Raw genomic sequence first — 16,076 nt, forward strand, 5'->3', positions numbered from 1 at the left:
ACATGAGGACAGGATCTTTGACCACATGGGGGCAGCCATCTTGTGTGTTGGCGTGATGGTCAATCTGCATATTACTCTTTTATTAGATAGGATAATAAAAACATAATATGCTAATTAGACTAGATGTCCTTCCTGATGGCCTTACAGATGGCCTCCTGGACAAAGCTGCAGCGGTGGGGGCCGAGGCAGCTGCTACTGTGGCAGGGGCTGAGGCCCTTGCATCAGGCCTCTAGTAGTGAATAATATTGATATAACTGTGTATGGTGTCAGGTGGGTACTGGAAATAAGGGGCGGGGAAAACTTTGTAAAGTATATGATTGTCTAACCACTATGCTATGCACCTGAAAGTAATATAAAATATTGAATGTAATTTTTTTAAAAATAGACTGTTGTGGTTAGAAGTAACCTATATTCTATGGCTAATAAAAAATACTTCCAAACTGAAAATATGAATAGTTTATTAATGTATTACCTTTGTATGAGGTTTTCACAAGTTTTTGTCTATTTTTATTCTCTGTTTCACTCTAAACTTTTTTGTGTCAGTTTACGTGATTAAGTACTAATTCTTGAAAAGCATCTAAACAACCCTCTGAATAGATAATTTTAGAATGAAAGCTGTAATTGGGCCATATTTGTCAAATACCATTAAGTTAGAAAAGGGTATTTTCTAAGAGTCACAATTACCTCAAATCAAGGCCAAAATTATTTTATCTTTAGGATTTCACCATCAATTAATTTCTTTATTATTTCAGTGATAAACAAGCAAAGAGTATGAAAAGGCAATACTCAAATAAACAATAAACATATGGAAAGACATTTAATTTTATCACTAATCTAGGAAATACAAATACATAATAATGAAAAGTTAATTTGGTGATATTCATTAAAAATGTGTATAATGATCTCCTCTCTGTGTCTTTTGAGTTACTTTATTTTAATTCTCATCCCAAGATATGTTTTCCTGAATTTAAATAGAAGTGTAGGGAGAGAGAGAGAGAGAAACATGGCAACACTTCGGTGCACAGGAAGCTCCAACCATCTGAGCCACACCAGCCAGGGCTGTTTTGAGTTACTTTTAATTTCTTATGTAAATTTCAATGTACTATCTGACTTTTTCCAATGTATATAATTTTGACAAAATATAAAATTAGTAAAAAAAATTGCCTTATTAATTGTTTGCAAAAACATTATGGCCAACAAATAAGAAAATTCAGAAACAAAACCAAGCAATTCAGTTAATATGATAAAAGTGATAGTTTTCAAATAAGATTATAAAATAAATGCCATCAAGAAAACTAGTTGTCTAATAATACATATAACGCAGTACTTACTGCAAAATACTAATTCCTGATTTTACAAAATTTAACATGCATTTTAAACAATTAAAGTACTATAAAATATAAGAGCACTCATTAAAATAGATATTCACCATTTAAATAAGAATAAGTTATAGTGCAATATTGTGGCATAAACCCACTGTTTTCCACAGTATATGTTTTGAGTAAAAGTATGAAATGAAAGGATACACGCATAGTAAATTTTATTCACCATTATATCGTCATCTTCTACCACATGCACCTGGCACATGGTAGCTACAAAAATATATTAGCTGAATGACTAAATAAATGAGCTCATATGCATTCTTGCTGTGACTGTAAGTTAAGATAAATTTTCTGTGGAGAAGTTTGGCAATATGAATCAAAGAAAAAATGAGTGTACAATTTATTCTAGCACTCCTATCTCTAGGAATTTATCCTGTGAATAATTGTTATAAGCCTGTGTAGTAAATATGCAGAACTAATTTTTTTAATAACAGGAAAAAATATGTAAGTTAGTGGAGAGATGGTGTGGGAAGTATCTGCCTTACAACAGGAATCTGGTCAAATAAATTGAGGTAAATATATATTTCCATAGAATATGATTCTACTTTAAAATAAGATGTTGATCATTTACCATGAAAATATAGCTGAAATCAATGGATAAATGAGCTGATTGCAAAATATAATGTGATGTCACATAGATAAAATGGCATATCTAAATAGGCTGTTGTGTATATGTACAAAAATATTTCTGGAAGGACATGCATCAAAATGCTAACAACATTTATCATTTGGTTGCTAAGACTGCATTTTTACTAGCATTGAAATTTTCTATATTATATATTTTTAAATGCTTATATACTTTGACAATAAGAAATAAGCAATAAAATTAATTTACAAAATAGAAAATAAAAGTATTCCCTAACTTATGATGACTAAATGACAAAGCACAAATCCTATAATAAAATAACATAAAGGTTAACCTAACTTTAATATTTTTACTCATTTGAAATGAATAATTCAACACATTTTATTTTTCGATTCACTACTTGTATTCTGTGAGCAGGTTTAGATAGTGAATGTGAGTAATTAGGTTATTTTCTACATCAGTATATCAAATCATCTCTGTGGACTTTTCTGTTTCCATAGAAATATCAAAATATCTTCCAATTAAATATTTAAAAGATGATATCCTGTGAAATTTTATTCATATACAGATAGGTAATTTTTGTCATTCATAAAAATGGGTTAAAATATGTTCCTTACCTTTCAATGAAAAGTAAACACTGTTTTTTTGGGTTGTACCAAGAGAGTTGTTCTGTAGCAGAAAAGAATCCTGTAAATAAAAATAACACATACCTGTTTTTAAAGTTCATTTTTCAAAAGTTTATTCACATATTAATGGACTTGTAAATCATACTGCAGTTTGGCTAGAATTCACAATGTTAGAAGGAAATTGGTGGCAGAAGACATTGTAAAGTATACCCTGATTGAGGACGCACTTTCACTAGCACAAATCCCCACTCCCATCTTGCTGTTCCTGGAATTAAAAACTGCTGCAAAAAAAGTATAGATCAAACAGTCTGCCTTTAAATAATACTACCTAACAATGAATACTCTTTTATTTTATCTGCAAGACTGTTGTTAGCATTGAGGAAGGCTACTAGGCAAGTCATCAGCAAAGTTGGGGTATATTATATGCCAGCTTAAAAAGAGAAATATAGTAAAAATGGTGTAACTGACTCACGACAACATGGGTTCACAAACCTTGTAGACGGATATAAACCAGGCTTGCCAAACATCACAGACAGCACTTATTAAAACTGCTATGTGGAATGCAATATGCCTGCTTTCTAGCCCCTCCCTCCTTTGCCAATAAACGACTGCCCCTTTATTTTCAGTGTAAAAACACATGCTTATAGAATACTTCGATAAAGAGATTTTTAAAAGCATACATAATCACACTGCCCAACGATGCCATTTGGAGTATTTCATCCAATTGTTTAAAAACAGATTTCTGTGAGAGGCCAAACAGGAGTTCTGGATGGGCAGACTGGAGGATACTCCTCTTCCCTTGTTAGAAACAATGGCTAGTATTTTTACCACTTATCTAAGCGTTTCCTTTAAAATTATGAAACTATAAAATAGAATTTTGAGGGGAAAAACGTCTTCAGGGTTGTGTGCCTCAGCTACCCGGGAGCAAGGAGCGGCTGGGAAGGTGGGCGGAGCCTGGACGGGGAGTATATTTGGTCTTTCATTGGGCTTAGCTATTGTCAATCAAGCTTGCCCAGCAAATGAGGTGTTAGCTAAAGGAACACTGGGAACTAAATTAACGGGGAGGTAGAACTGAAAGGAGAGGAGGATTGCGATCAAAACATTGGAGAGATCTCGGGGCCTCACTGCACCATCCAGCTGCCTCAGGCCTCTGTCCGCTGTTGTGGTGACCCGGGAGAGCATTGTCACCGCTGCTCTAGCACAGGTCTCCACTGCCACTGCTAGCTACCTTCACGCGATCGATCGCCGCTGTCCAGCTGTCTAGCCAGCCAGCCTTGCGCTACTGCTGCAGTTGCCTCTCAGCCTTCTCATCCCGAACCTCTGCCACCCAAGCAACAGTGAGTCATTTTCTGTCCTTCTCTGGGCGCGTGGTTTCAGCGGTAGTTGTCACCTTAAGAGGTTTGCAGGCTTGTAAAATGGCAGAAGCAGATCTTAACATGGTCTCGGAACCTGCTGCCCAGGGGGTCGCTGAAGAGGTGAAGGCTTGCTTGGCTAGTGATTCTGGGGAAGAATCTGACAGCAGTAGCTCTAGCGGCAGCACTGGTAGCAGCAGCAGCAGCAGCAGCAGCACTGGTAGCAGCAGCAGCAGCAGCAGCAGCAGCAGCAGCAGCAGTGCCAGCGGCAGCAGTAGTCTCAGCCTTTTACAAGGAAAGAGGAGGGTGCCTGAGCCTTCTAGAAGGGCGCGGTGGGCTCCATCAGGTAACAGTTTTGTAGATCGGCTGCCACAGGCGGTTCGAAATCGTGTGCAGGCGCTCAGAAACATTCAAGATGAATGTGACAAGGTAGACGCCCTATTCTTAAAGGCAATTCATGGTCTTGAAAGAAAATATGCCGATCTCAATAAGCCTCTATATGATCGGCGATCTCAAATCATAAATGCAGAATATGAGCCCACAATAGAAGAATGCGAATGGAATTCAGATGATGAGGTGTTCAGCAGTGATGAAGAGGTGCAGGATGACAGCCCTAGTGAAATGCCTGCCTTAGAGGGTGAGGAAGAAGAGGATCCTAAAGAAAAACTCAAAGTAAAGGCTGAAGATACGGAGGTTCCTAAAGAAGTTCCTGAGGCAAAGGCTGAAGAAAAAGCCCAGTCCAAAGATCTGGAGGCAAAGACTGAAGTAAATGAAGATCCTAAAGAAGTCCCCCAAGCAAAGGCAGAGGAGAAAGAACAGTCTAAAGCAGCTGAGGGTAAGGAAAGGGCCACAATAAAAGAGGCTCCTAAAAGGGTTCATGAGGTCAGGCCTAAAGAAAGAGTGAATCTGAAAAGAGCTCGCAAGGGAAAGCCTAAGAAAGAAGATCCTAAAGGCATCCCCAACTATTGGCTGACTGTTTTAAAGAATGTTGACAAGCTCCGGCCCTTGATTCAGAAGTATGATGAGCCCATACTGAAGTTCTTGTCAGATATTAGCTTGAAGTTCTCAAAACGTGGCCAGCCTATAAGTTACACATTTAATTTTTATTTTCTGCCCAATCCATACTTCAGAAATGAGGTGCTGACCAAGACCTATATAATAAAGTCAAAGCCAGATTACAATGATCCCTTCTTCACTTGGGGATGGGAAATCTATGACTGCAAAGGTTGTAAGATAGATTGGAGAAGAGGAAAAGATGTTACCTTGACAACCACATACAGTCGCACAACTGCCACTGGAGAAATTGAGTACAAGCCAAGAGTGGTTCCCAATTCATCATTCTTCAATTTCTTCAGCCCTCCTGAGATTCCTAAGGTTGGAAAGCGGGAGCCTCGACAAGATGCTATCCTTGATGAAGACTTTGAAATTGGGCAAATTTTACATGATAATGTCATTCTGAAATCAATCTATTACTTTACAGGAGAAGTCAAGCGTATCTATTACAATAATAAAGATTATGGAAACAGGAAATACCAAAAATAAAAAGCCTGCCTGAAAAAATTATCAAGATCTCAAAAGTTCAAGAAGAAGTGAAACCTGTTCTATCACCTCATCACTAGTATTCCTTACAGTCTTGTGGTTTTGTATTTTCTTAGTAGTCTAAAAAAATTATCTTAAAGTGTCTAAGTATCAGTTTATTCTATATAGCTTGTTGCAGTGTGATATTCTCCAAAACCTGTAAACTTCTGTCAGTTATTTAAAGCATGTTAATTTGGTGCTACAGAGTTTTTATTTTTGTGAAGTCCTTTTGCCATGTTTCTATTAGAATGTATCTGTGAAAACTGTCAGAATTAACTGAGATAAATATTTACTTGAACGAAACAATGTTCCTGAAGTACTAATGCAGGTGTTTTGTTATTTTTTCCAGCCCATAAGTCTAAGGATTTAAATCTGCTTGCACTAGCTGTGCCTTCATTATTTTGCTATAGAAATACAGTACTTATATTAACTAGAACAGTGCATTGTGAAATTTGACTGCTTGCAAAAAATTAGCATATATTTAAGAATGTCCATCCAGACTATATATATATATATGACTATGATTTTATTTATGTGACAGTGTTCTATAAATTTAATCACAATGAAATAATTGTTTACTACTGAATAATTGTTTACCACTGAGGTGTTAATATGACATAGTATTTTAAAAAGTTTCCTCATTTTATGCTGTGTAATTGTAAAGTTACTAACAACATTTGTAATATGCTCTAATTTGTCTTTCACTGAAAATTATCACTTTACATCATTTGATATTTTTCATGTACTTCTATTGAAACTTAAAATAAATAAATGTCAAATAAAGTGTATCATGCTGTAAAAATCTAACTATTTCCTTATTATAAAAAGTAGTGCTAATTATAGAAGTAGAAAATACTGAGGAAAATGGAGTTTTAAAATATAACTATTATAACATTGTTCTGTGTTTCCCTGAAAATTCCATTGGTTTTTAGAGTGAGTGGGAGGGGGAGAGGTAGAGAAATGGGAATGGTGAGGAAACAAGACAAGGGAGAAAGAGGAGAAGGGGATATGGGAGGGGGAGGGAAAATGGAGGAAGATGGAAAAAGAGAAACTGAAGAGGGAGAGGGAGGGGGAGAATTAGTTGAGTAGAGTGAGGAGGAGGAAAGAGTAAGGAAATGGGAGGGAAGTATAAGGGGAAGAGGGTGGAAAGGAGGAGGAAGGGAAAAGAGAATGGGGGAGGAAGGCAGGGGTTGAGAGGAGAATGGGGAAAGGTGAGAAGAGGAAAAGGGGAGGAGAGTGAAAAATGAAAGGATGGGAGGACAGGAAGAAGGGGAGGTGGAGGGCAGAGGGCAGGACTACTTCACTCAGAAAGGACTTCTATATAAGCAGTTGCTTTCATTTCCAAGAGCAGGATTGGAAAATGAGTCAGGACCATGCTCCACCTTGACTGGGGAGGAGGTCACACTCCCAAGTTGGGCTTTTTTTTTTTTTTTTTTTTTGTAAGATCATCCTCTCAAGCCTTCTATACAGTGCAGTTGCTTACAAGGTAATTTGATCTTAAGATTTTGATTTGAAATTGGTGTGAGGAGGAGGACCTATAAACTCAGTTTATTATAGGTTTTGCTCTGGGCACAAGACACAATCACAATAAATACTAAAGTACTATTTTATTTAATATTTGCCTTTGCCTTTTCCGCAGGTGTTTATTTTCCTTCAATACCTTACAGGAGAGAGATGTGGTAGGAGGAAGACAGGATTTGGGAATTCCTGGGTATCTAGGTAATTAAATTACCTGATAGATTTTCCCAAGTCCCACCATATATAGTTTAGTATTTTGCTTTTATAACTACTTAACAATAGTCCCCACCACCACCACCACCATATCTATAAATGCAAAGATCTTACAACCCATAAACAATTACAAATGTTTGGATATTTATGTTGTTAGGATTTATACAAAATCAGGAAGCAGCTGATTGTTCTTAGCCATCATATTGCAATTTTGAGAACACATTTGTTTTATTTCTGAGATTTTTGCATACATCAAAAAATCATCAAAAAATGGGAATGGCAGCAGATTTACTTATATGCCAGGGCCCCCCAAAAAACTATAATAAATATGGTGTATCTGACTCATTGTTACAGAGGTCCCCAATTCAGATATATGCAGGGGGGGTGGAATCACTCGAGGATATTTTCCCATTGATTTTTAGAGTGAGTTGGAGGGAGGCAGAGAGAGAGAGAAAGAAGGAGAGAGAGAGAGAGAGAGGGAGACATCAATGAGAGAGACACATTGATTGGTTGCTTCCCACGGGAGCTCTGAGTAAGTTGGAACCTCCAACCAAGGTCTTGACCAGAATTGAACCCAGGACTCTTCAGATAGTGGGCTGATGGATGCTCTGTGCACTGAGCCAATCAGGCTAGCCGCAGGGGTCCTCAAACTTTTTAAAGTGGGGGTCAGATCACGGTCCCTCAGAGAGCTGGAGGGCTGGACTATATGAACTACTAATTCCTACTATAACACCTCGGCTGCGCTCACTGCCCAAAAAACCTGGCAGGCGGGATCAGACTCCTCTGCGGGCCGCATGTGGCCTGCGGGCCGTAGTTTGAAGACGCCTGGTAGGGCTATATTTTCCATTCTTAAAGGAGTGAGTGTCATTTTCAATATTTGCAAAATAGAAGCAGAAATGCTGAACATAAAATTCATTCAAAAGCATACTACAATAAGATATGCCCTGTAGGTAGATTGGTGTATTTTTCTCCCAGTCTGTTGCTTTATTGGGTTTTACCACAAGTTCATAGCTCAAATCAAAAGGTGAATTCAAGTTTGGTGGGTGTAAGAGGATACATGGAAAGACAGATTATTGATATTTTTACATTTTCAGGTTAAGCTTGGGGGATTGGCAGCAGGTGCCAAGGAAATTTTCATCAGTAAAGCTAGGATTCTGGAAATGCAAGTGGTCTATTATGGGCTATGACCTCCCTGGCTAGTGGACATTGGGCTGCAGTTTGACCATCAAACTTGCTCAGCCAATGAATTATGTTAGAAAAAGAAGCTGACAGGGGCCAGTGAGTGAGCATAGCTTATAAGGAGTCTTTTTCTTCACTATTCTAGTGCGCTATTCCTATTAGCTATGATCCAAGGCTGTGGCCAGCTGATCCCTCTAAGGCCCCCAACTCTACAGAGGAGGTCATCATCTCTTCCTCCTCTGCTGCAGAGGTGGCCACTTCCTCCTCTGTGATTTCTTTCTCATCCAGGACAAGTTTGCTCTTTTTCTTTAAGGTGGCAGAATCAGATAAGTAGGGGCTTTCCTAAGCAGCAAGGGGTAATGGCCCCAAGTGTCAAGCTAAGTGACAACACAGATAGTCAAATGATGCAAATTCCCATTTCTGTGGGAGCCTAGAATGCTGTTGTCCTTGCCCTCAAAAGGCCTCAAGGAAAATGTGATAAGAGAGAAGCCTGATTTTAAAAGGAATTGAAGGCTCCTGGGGGGAAAAAAAAGTATAAACTGTCACTTGATGAGGTGTTTATACCCACTGCCCATGTATTAGGAAAACTTGTAGTGTAATAATTTCAACACAATTATGCAATACATCAAATTTTATGTTTTGTATTTTCAGTAGTGTATGTTTTTATATTTCAATAATAAAAAGAATTTAAGTATTAAACACATGGATTTTGAAGTATGCTTTTCTTCAAGGGATGCAGAACACAGAAAATTCTTTAAAACATCTTTGTTGATTGTTATGTAGTTTAGTCCTTATGATGCCTTTTTGTCATATAGCTTTTACAGAGTAATTGGGAAAATGATCAGAGCTCTTCACTGACGTTAATAGTTACTTAGAGGGGAGCATACTTGAAGAGCCTATCCGAGTGTTTTGGCCTCTAGCTCAGAAGTAGGAAGGTGTGGTTTATTTATTATGCTCTAGCACATTACAAAAATTTAACACTTGAATAAAATAGCATAGATTTAAGAATGTCCAAGTACACATTAATATCAAGTTTCCTACATTATATTTTTGAATTTTGCATGGTCTGGAGTTAAAAAGAAAAGGATAAACATAATGAAGCTGTTATTTTCCACTGTGGTGCTAATAAGAGTGTTTTTCTCTCTCATCTTTTACTAGTGGTTTATACAAATTAAGGTGATTAAGTATATGTATTTTCTTTGCACTATGCTTCACTAAAAGTTATTTTATTATTATTTTATTGCATATTTTGATTGTAAAATATGTTTATTATAGAACTAGAGGCCCAATGCATGAAATTTGTGCATGGGGGCTGTCCCCTCAGCCCAGCCTGCACTCTCTCCAATTTGGGACCCCTCAGGGGATGTCTGACTGCCAGTTTAGACCTGATCTTAGACCACTGGCTCCTAATCGCTCACCTGCTTGCCTGCCTGGTTGCCCACAACTGCTCCCCTTTGCTGGCCTGGTTGCCCCTAACTGCCCCCCCCCGTAGCCCCAACTTCCCCCCTGCTGGCCTGGTTGCCTCTTACTGCCCCCTTATGGCTCCCCCACCAGCCTGGTCACCCTACTTAGCCTGATATTCAGTTGTTTGGTTGTCCCTCACTATCCCCTTGATGGCCTGGTTGATGGTGGCCATCTTGTGAGGGTGTGAGGGTTAATTTGCATATTACCTCTTTATTATATAGGATATTTGAAAAATATACTGAAAAGTATAAAAATGAAACAGGAAGAAACCAAGATGGTGGCATATGTAAACACCTAAACTGTTGCCTTGCACAACAATTTCAAAACTACAAGTAAAATGCAGAATGAACATCATCCAGAATCACAGGAAAGCTGGCTGAGTGGAAATTCTACAACTATAAGGAAAGAAGAAAGCACACGGAGAATCAGCTCTGTATGGACACACCCACCTTAGAGAGGAAGGGTGGCTGAGTGCCTGGCTGGTGTTCTCTGGCAGGAGAGGTAAGGAAGCCTCTGACTGCACTGAGCCTCAGTTCCAACTGCACTGAACCCCAGTTCTGGACAAAACGCCTTGGACCCAGGCTCATACTGGGGAGTCTGGACTGTCAGGTAGAGAGAAAGGCACATGGAGTCTCGGGGAATTGGCGAGGAAGCCGTGGTGGGCAGGGGTCTGGAGGCACCCAAACATGAGTGCTTGCAAGACTGACTGCTGAAGTTGCTGCTAGCTATTCCTAGGGGAAGAGAGTTGGAAGCTCCTGACTGCACTGAACCCCAGTTCCGACTGCACTGAACGCCAGTTCCAGGCGAGCCTGGGGGAATCTGGACTGTCAGGAAGAAACTCAGGGGAGTGCAGAAGGCAGAGGTCTGGATGCATGCATGCAAGGGCAGGGCTGAAAAGAAGCCAAGACTGTTCTCAGCCCTGAGACTACACCCCATTCAAACTGAGCACAGAGGCTTCTGCAATTTTTCAAGTCTGATCCTATAAGGCTATGTCCAGCACAGGTCTCCCAGCATAGATACAGCTGATACTCATAGCCAACTGGCCTGGAAGTCAATTCCTCCCAGTGATACCAAAAGCAATCAAAACTTAACTACAATAAGGATGTACACACAGACCACAAAGGGGAACACCTAGAGTGTCCACCTCAGGAGACTGGGGAGGCTGATCCACTGGGCCATATAGAAAACCTAGCACAGAAAGATACCCTACCAACTCAGGGAAGCAGCGAAAATGCTGAGACAAAGTAACAGATCACAAACGAAAAAAATATGGAGGAAAGTAAACCACTGGATATAGAATTCAAAACCAGGGTTATATGTTTTTCAAGAATTTCCTAGGAAAGGCTGATAAATTTAGGCAGACCCTCAAGGATATGAAAAAGGACCAACTAGAAATTAAACATACACTGACTGAAATTAAAAAAAACATTATACAGAGACCCAACAGCAGACTAAAGGAATGCAAGATTTGAAATACAAAGAAGCAAAAAGCACTCAACCAGAAAAGAAAAAAATAATCAAAAATATTTGAAGATAGTGTAAGAAGCCTTTGGGACAACTTCAAGAGTACCAACATTTGAATTATGGGGGTGCCAGAAGAAGAGAGCAAGATACTGAAAAACTATTTGAAGAAATAATGACTGAAAACTTTCCCTATCTGGTGAAAGAAATAGACTTACAAGTCCAGGAAGCACAGAGAACCCCAAACAAAAGGAATCCAAAGAGGAACACACCAAGACACATCATAATTAAAATCCCAAGGGCAAAAGACAAAGAAAGAATATGAAAAGCAGCAAGAGAAAAAGTTAATTAAGTACAAGGGAGCACCCATTTGATTGTCAGCTGATTTCTCAACAGAAACTATGCTGGCCAGATGGGAGTGGCAAGAAATATTCAAAGTGATGAATAGCAAGAACCTACAACCAAAATTACTCTACCCAGCAAAATTATCATTCAGAATTAAAGGTCAGATAAAGAGCTTCACAGATAAGAAAAAAGCTAAAGGAGTTCATCACCACCAAACCAGTACTAATGATATGCTGAAAGGTATTTCTTAAGAAGAAAAAAGTAAAGATAAAAATTATGAACAACAAATATGTATCAACAAGTGAACCCAAAAATCAAGTGAATTAAAAATCTGAGGAACAGAATAAACTGGTGAATATAATAGAATCAGGGGCATAGAAAGGAAGTGGACTGATAATTTTCAGGGGGAAAGGAGTATGGGAGTTTCGGGAAGAGGTTAAACAAAAATGGTACACCTATGGATGAGGACAATGGAGGGGAGGTAAGGACAGAGGGTTGGGTGGGAAGTGGGTGGAGAGGAGCAATAGGGGGGAAGAAAAAAACTATTGTAATAATCTGAACAATAAAGATTTGTTAAATTAAAAGCAATGAAACAATGCTAAGGCTAAAGGTAACCATGTTGTACCTTTAGTAACACGTTATGTCTTTAATAACATAACTACTATTATATCCCCTTGGAACACTTTCTATATTAGTTTATGTAAGCATACTTTAAAATATATATTAAATGGATATACCATAATTTATTTCATCAGTTTTTTGTTTTGCTTTGTTTTTTTTGTATGATGGGCAATCAGGTTAGAAGCATCTTTTTCTAACAGATTAGTAACTCTAAGCACTGTCTTTGAATTAAGGACACATGTTGCTGCATCTATTGAAACATTTTTCTATTTGATAATTTTTTATTTATTTTTCCTTCCCTGCAGAAGAGTTTTAATGTTAATGTGCAGTAGTTACATTTATTTATTTTTCCTTATGGATATTGAATATTTGGCTTGGAAAAACCTTTCCACACTGGTATATTTTTAATTGCTAATGATTTCTTACAGTGCTGTTATGGTTTCATTTAAAGCTTTAATCATTCTGGGATCATTTTAGGGTGAAGATTGAGGTAGTTATACCACTTTTTTTTCTCTCAACACAAGTAATCAATGCCATTGATTGTTTCAATGCCATTAATGGAATTATTGAAGATCCAATGTAATTAGTTTCTGCCTTTATTATATGATTATAGGCACTTGCGCATGGGGCTTTCCCCGCACACAAGCTTTGGTGTCCCAGGGGAGGGTAGCAGGGGGAGTGAGAACGAACCCTGCAGACATCTCACATTGTCACTGAACCTCCATCCCAGTCACCCCAGCCCCAGGTAGCCAGCGAGAGGTCACAGTGTTTGGTCACTGCCACTCACCCCCAGTTCCAAATCCCAGTCTCTGGTCACCATCTGCTGGGTGATCAAACCCCCGCTTGCACCTGCCTTGGCCTAGTGCTGCCTGCTCACCTGCTCAACCATTCCTCTGTGGTCCTGCTCTTATCAGTGCCATTTGGGGCCAACAGTGCCTCCACTGCCACCAGCTGCCAGTGCACATCCCTGACTACCAACATGTTTTGCACCACCCCCTAGTGGTCATCAAAAGTAATAGCGATCAGTCAAACTCTAGGTCTCCCAGTCAAAATCCCCGTTGAACTCCTGAGGGGAAAATTTCCCTATGTGTTTGGGCCTATTTCTGGATGTTTAGTTCAGAAGTGTTATTCTAGTGTCAGTATACATTTTTAAAACATAAATTCCTCATGTACATTTACCTTTACAAGTTTCTTATAAAACTTGTTCTTAGTGGGTTTTGATTATTTTCACCAATTTGTTTTTACAGATGAACTGTGGAATCACTTCTTTTTAGGCTCTCTCCCCATTGAGGTTTGTTTGAATTTGTACTGATTGGCCAGATTATTATGAACTCTGAACGCATAATAATCTGGCCACTCAGTGTATATCCTATATAATAAAAGACTAATATGCAAATTGTCCACTTGACCAGGAGTTCAACCAGCAGGCAGGCCAGCCAACCACCCATGATCCCTCCCCCTGACCAGGCTGGCCAGATCCCACCCATGCATGAATTTATGCACCGGGCCTCTAATATATATACACTGAGTGGCCAGATTATTATGTGTTTAGAGATCATAACAATCTGGCCACTCAGTGTATAGATTCATTTACAGAGAATCAGAAATTTCATGTTAGTCAGCCTTTTTATCCAAGGACAAGATGTTTTTTTTCCATGCAATCAAGCCTTTTTTTTTTTTTTTTTTTTTTAATATATCCTTCAGTAGAATCTTAAAGTTCATCTGTTAAAATAGGGTTTTAAAAAATATTTAGGCCCTGATGTATTTCTCAGTGGTTAGAGCATTGGCCCATGCACCTAAGAGTCAAGGGTTTGATTCTTGACAAAGGCACGTACCTGGGTTGCAGGTTTGATTCCCTGCCTGGTTGAGGTACATAAGAGAGGCAAACAATCAATCAAAGTATCAATCTATATGTCTCGCTCACATTTATGTTTTTCTCTCCCCCTTCTACTCTCCTTTCCTTCCTCCCTTCCTCTCTATCTAATAATTAATGGGGGGGGGGAAATCCTTGGATGAGTTCACCTTAGAAAAACTCTTTCTATATCACAGCTGTCAAAATTCAAAACCTGTACTCAGTTTCTTCTTCCTTTGGCTGCCTTTATGCTTTTACTGTTTTGTTTCTTATTTTTAAATATTTTGTACTCAGGCTGTGTCCTGTTTTCAGATTTTGGGGCAAATTTTGCTTAATTGTGATGTGTGAAGAGGTGGAAGGAACTGATCATGAGCATCACAGAAGATTCAATTCAGGTTTGTCTCATATTATCCTCTCTCTAAATTGCTATATCTTCTGCTCGAGGCAATTTCTCTAATCATATTGATGATGTTTTCTTCTTTTCACCCCTCACTTCACCATGACAAGCTTTGAATGAGTGTTAGGTCCACATGACTCAGGGAAATTCCTTGAGTGAGAGGTGTTCTCTGATGATTTTACAGTTAATTTCTGCTTGAATAACTAGCTAGTATCTGTAGAGTTACATGTTGCTTACCTGCCTCCTCACATTGAATCAGAGTCTGGAGAATCTCAGAAAATGATGACATGCTAATATACTTCCTCCTTTACTTTAGCTCCATTTTTTCTGTGTTTGGAGCCATTTTCCTACAGGGCCATTGTCTGTTACAGAGCTTAAATCATGTGTTAGGGCCTGAACATTTAAGAGCATTTGTGCACTGCCTGAAACCTATGAAAACTGCATTGACACAGTCAAGCATTTTCTTTGGTTTAAATTTATAGCAACTGTAAGATACTCTTTCCAGTGCATGCCTTGGGATTTTGGATATTTCTTCTATTTGAAAATGATTTTTGCAGTTTATTTCTTATTCAGATTATTCTGATGCACATCCAGGATTTAGACCCACAGCAATGCAGAGGGAAATGTCCCAGAGGGCAGTATGTAGTGTCCTCTAAATGTATTCACTTCTGGAAACTCTTTCTGCAGCACAACTACTAACAATTCTCCTAATTGAACAGTGTTTCTGATATATTAGTTGGTGAATTTGATTTTGGCCCAACATGTTAAGTAGCTCTTCTTCAATACTTGGTAAAAGCATTCTGAATCAACATTATTTTTTTGAGATAATTAGACTCACAGAGAGTTAGAAAATAGTACAGAAAGATTATATGTACCATTCACTCAGCTACCCTAATGGTAATAGTAACACCTTACATGACTATAGTACAATTAGAGGCCTGGTGCACGAATTTGTGCACATTGAAAAGAAATTAATTAGAAGAAATATTTTAGAGGCCAGGGAGGGACCATGGGAGGTTGGCTCCAGGGTGTGCCTTGCTCTGCTTGCCTATTCCCCATCTACCAGACCCCAGCAGCAAGCTAACCTATTAGTTGGAGCGACTGGCCCCTGGTAATCAGTGTGCATCATAGTGACTAGTTGAGTGGTCACCCAAACAGTTGACTGGTAGAATACTTAGCATATCAGGCATATATATATGCTTGATATGGAAATGTGCACACTTTACAGACCTCATTCAGATTTTTCCTGATTTTACATACATTCCTCTGTGTGTGTGTGTGTGTGTGTGTGTGTGTGTAATTCCATGAAGTTTTTACCACATTCATAGAACTGCTACTAGAGTAAAGATTCAGAACTGTTCCTTACTACAAAGAAATTATCTTATATAACTCCTCTTTCCTTTCCCTAACTTTTGTCAACCATTAATTTATTCTCAATCTTTAAATCACAAAAATTATAAAGGTGGTTATACAAATGAAATGATACAGTATGTAACTTTTTA

At 38.6% G+C, this 16,076-nt stretch overlaps 1 protein-coding gene across 1 annotated transcript; it reads left to right on the top strand.

Annotated features, from left to right (window-relative positions):
* Positions 1-3,652: 3,652 nt before the first annotated feature.
* Positions 3,653-6,319, top strand: NAP1L3 (nucleosome assembly protein 1 like 3). Its single transcript, XM_036416317.2, has one exon. The coding sequence runs from the start codon at positions 4,010-4,012 to the stop codon at positions 5,486-5,488; it is 1,479 nt and encodes a 492-aa protein (XP_036272210.1). The 5' UTR covers positions 3,653-4,009; the 3' UTR covers positions 5,489-6,319.
* Positions 6,320-16,076: the final 9,757 nt, after the last annotated feature.

The sequence above is a fragment of the Pipistrellus kuhlii genome, unplaced genomic scaffold, assembly GCF_014108245.1.
Source record: "Pipistrellus kuhlii isolate mPipKuh1 unplaced genomic scaffold, mPipKuh1.p scaffold_m20_p_54, whole genome shotgun sequence".
NCBI classification, from domain to species: Eukaryota; Metazoa; Chordata; class Mammalia; order Chiroptera; family Vespertilionidae; genus Pipistrellus; species Pipistrellus kuhlii.